At 43.3% G+C, this 3,974-nt stretch overlaps 1 protein-coding gene across 1 annotated transcript; it reads left to right on the top strand.

The window, feature by feature from the left end:
• The first annotated feature begins 201 nt into the window (after window positions 1–201).
• On the top strand, window positions 202–2,650 carry LOC119550172 (protein twist). Its single transcript, XM_037858706.1, has 2 exons — window positions 202–1,553; window positions 2,209–2,650. Exons 1-2 carry the CDS (start codon window positions 334–336, stop codon window positions 2,456–2,458), a joined length of 1,470 nt encoding a protein of 489 aa, XP_037714634.1. The 5' UTR covers window positions 202–333; the 3' UTR covers window positions 2,459–2,650.
• The last annotated feature ends 1,324 nt before the right edge of the window (window positions 2,651–3,974 follow it).

Below are 3,974 nucleotides of genomic sequence, written 5' to 3'. Positions count from 1 at the left end.
ATCCCCCGCCGCCGCCGCCTGACGTCATACCTGCGCTGCCACGCAGCTTCCGCCATTGAGAGGAAGCGAGACGGTCATATGTGGGCGTGCGAAAGGGACGACGATAGGCCGGCGGCAGCGAATGGCCGTCGAGCAGTCGCAAAATGTCAATTTGAGCAATGGCCGGAAGGATCGTGCGTCAGTTGCGTTCCGTGAGTGCGTGCGAGCAGATCGATCCACCAAAGCGCGGGCGTGAAAAAAACCATATAATACTCTACAGTTCCGAAACATAATACTAAGATATAACCAATTCTAACATAAGAAGTGATTTGCTAATACTAGAAATATCACCAAATGATGAGCGCTCGCTCGGTGTCGCCCAAAGTGCTGCTGGACATTAGCTACAAGCCCACATTGCCCAATATCATGGAGCTGCAGCACAATGTGATCAAGCTGATCCAGGTGGAGCAGCAGGCCTATATGCAGTCGAACTACCAACTGCAGCAGCAACATCTCCAGCCCCACCAGCAACATCAACAGCACCAACAGCAGCAACAGCAGCAACAGCAACCTCAGTATGCCCCCTTGCCCTCGGAATATGCGGCCTATGGCATTACGGAACTGGAGGATACCGACTATAATATACCCAGCAACGAGGTCCTCAGCACCAGCAGCAATCAGAGTGCCCAGAGTGCCAGCCTGGAGCTGAACAACAACAATACCAGCAGCAATACTCCAAATGCCTTTGATGCCCAGAATGGAGGAGGTGGAGGATCCGCCTGGAATGAGCATGGCAAGAGGGCCAGGAGCAGTGGGGACTACGATTGCCAAAATGGAGGATCCCTGGCCATGCAGCCCGAGCACAAGAAGCTAATCCATCAGCAACACCAGCAGCAACCACAGCAGCAACACATCTATGTGGATTACCTGCCCACCACCGTGGATGAGGTGGCCTCGGCCCAATCCTGTCCAGGAGTCCAGAGCACTTGCACCTCGCCACACTCGCATTTCGAGTTTCCCGATGAGGAACTGCCCGAGCACAAGGCTCAGGTCTTCCTGCCACTCTACAACAACCAGCAACAGACGCAGCAGCAGCAATCGCAACAGCAACAGCAGCAACACCAACAGAATCACGCTCAAATGCACTTCCAAAATGCCTATAGACAGAGCTTTGAGGGCTATGAACCGGCCAACTCCCTGAATGGCAGTGCCTATTCCAGTTCGGATCGGGATGACATGGAATACGTTCGCCACAATGCCCTGAGTTCCGTGAGTGATCTCAATGGAGGCGTCATGTCGCCCGCTTGTTTGGCGGATGATGGCAGCGCTGGGAGTTTGCTGGACGGATCGGATGCCGGCGGAAAGGCCTTCCGGAAGCCACGACGGCGCCTGAAGAGGAAGCCCAGCAAAACGGAGGAGACGGACGAGTTCAGCAACCAACGGGTGATGGCCAATGTGAGGGAACGCCAGCGCACCCAGAGCCTCAACGACGCCTTCAAGTCCCTGCAGCAGATCATCCCCACTCTTCCGAGCGACAAGCTCAGCAAGATCCAGACCCTCAAACTGGCCACAAGGTAAGATATCTTTTCAAAATATTACTAGAAAACAGGAGCTTGAAAGATAGAAATTGAATGTGAAAATTGGTACGAACATGATTTAAGAAGAATAACTTTCATACCCACTTAGAACCCAGTAAATTTTTATCATTCCCATATTATTTTAAGGATTGGTGTACTTTTAGACTTCTTCCATATTGAATTTCCATCCATCTCCTGAAATTTTGTAGAACACAGCAATATTTGTTTTACAAAAAGGCTTTAAGAAATCCTTTTACTAAATCCAATAATGTTCCAAAGACGATATTTATTATGTAGATCTAAGTAATTTTGTATCATATAGAAAGATTCTGTTGGTTTCAAAAATCCTTTAATTAATTCCTATGTGATCTCTAAGGATTGTTATAGATTTTTATATTTATTTGGTCAAATTAAGATGACAATACTTTTTAATAAAAATTAGACTTTTCACATCATTTTTAGAAAAACAACCAGCTCTATTCTTATAGTAACATTTTCAGATCCTTCGTCATTCAATTCGCTCAACCATTTCATTTAAGAAACCCCTGAAATTATAGAACCAATTCGAAAGGATTCTGTTTTAATAAATAAACATAAGTATCTCATTTTAATGAAACTCGAAACTAATCAAGGACTTCTCTTCCCCTTACAGATACATCGACTTCCTGTGCCGCATGCTCAGCTCGAGTGATATATCCCTGCTGAAGGCCTTGGAGGCCCAGGGATCCCCTTCGGCCTACGGATCGGCCAGTTCGCTCCTGAGTGCCGCCGCCAACGGAGCCGAGGCCGATCTGAAGTGCCTTCGCAAGGCCAACGGAGCACCCATCATCCCGCCCGAGAAACTGAGCTATCTCTTCGGCGTGTGGCGCATGGAGGGCGATGCCCAGCACCAGAAGGCATAGCACCGGATCGGGACACTATATAACTAATTAATATATATATGCCAAGGATCCAGAAGGGGCTTCCAGCAGCAACTATCGTGTGAATTCCAGAGCCCTGGCCGCTCTCACTCTTCAATTCTCTGTCACTCTTTCCATATATACGCGTGTCGATTATATAAGTCTAAACCTACGATTAAAACCTATTTAATTTTATAGTCTAAACTAAATTAATTGTAAAAACAAGAAACAAGCCAAGAAACAAAGAAAGAAAAGCCATGAACAAAACCAGACGCCATTTTGCATTTTATCATTTCCCCCTCTATGTATATATCTTTCGTTCATTTCGTTCCGATGTGGTTTTTGGATCGTCCCCTCCACTAAATTGGGCGCGAAAATGTCTTCGCTGGGGGGGTCGGTCCCCAGTTTGAAACTTTTTTTTGTCTTATAAAGCGAAGACAATCGAAGCGACGTCGACATACTTAGAGCGTAACGTCATTCCGCCGACAGATGGACTGTATGTACATATAATATCTGCGAGATACACATTGCATCCTATAGATGCTCGGTGTTCATGGGAAGACAGACGGTCCCGCGATGGAGCAACACATCCACATCCGGTTGATTTATGTTCAAAAACATAAAAACTGTTTACAAAGTATACCAGCCACCGAATATATAAACCGAGCAAAGTATTTATGTCGCCAAAATGCATGCTTAAAATGCTCATAATTAGCTCAGTCAGATAATTTAGTCGCCGTCTTTGGGGAACTGGAACTGAACTGGACTCCTCCTCATCAAAGACTTCGAATATCTCGTTCATAGTTGTTGACTTAATTGCTTTTTAAATGACAGCTCTCGGTGCTCGAAAGTGCTCAACGCTCTATATACATTGTACGCAGCTTATTTCGGATCTTATTGAAGATCTGCACACATTTTGTGTGGATACAAATTTAGATTTGTATTTAGATCTGTTTAAATTGGCATATCGCATGCATGTTGACAGGTTGTCGTTCGTGGGGCTGGGGAGTACTCATTTTTAAAGTGTTAGATCTTATTAGGGGAAAGTATTATGAAGATTATGGGACATCATACTTCAGATAAAGATAGGGAAGGAAAGGGGAATGATCCACTTAGGGCCATTTTATTCCATTTTGGTCTTTTCACACTTCGACAAAAGTATTGTTAATGTTTTTGAATGATTTATTTGTTTGTTAATTGATTTACTTTTCTTTGCAACAAATTAATAACCTTTAAGAATTTGATTCTTTATTATTCATAAAAATTCGTCGGAATATGCTTGCATTTGAAAGAAAATAATGGCTTTAAAAGGATTTTATAGAATACGTTTTGATTTTTTTCACTAAATCATTAAAATATTACAATTCACAATTCATAATAATCAATTACAATTATTTTTTAATATTTTCATTTAGATATTAAAACGTTTTATTAATTTAATTTTAATTTTCTATACATTTGTTGTCGTTTTGCAAAACTACAAATTACTACTAGAGTTAGAAAGAATTTAATGGATTAT

The sequence above is a fragment of the Drosophila subpulchrella genome, chromosome 2R (genome assembly GCF_014743375.2).
Source record: "Drosophila subpulchrella strain 33 F10 #4 breed RU33 chromosome 2R, RU_Dsub_v1.1 Primary Assembly, whole genome shotgun sequence".
In the NCBI taxonomy this organism is placed as follows: domain Eukaryota; kingdom Metazoa; phylum Arthropoda; class Insecta; order Diptera; family Drosophilidae; genus Drosophila; species Drosophila subpulchrella.
The sequence above is the reverse complement of the archived record's forward strand: the minus strand, read 5'-3'. Positions and strand labels throughout refer to the sequence as shown.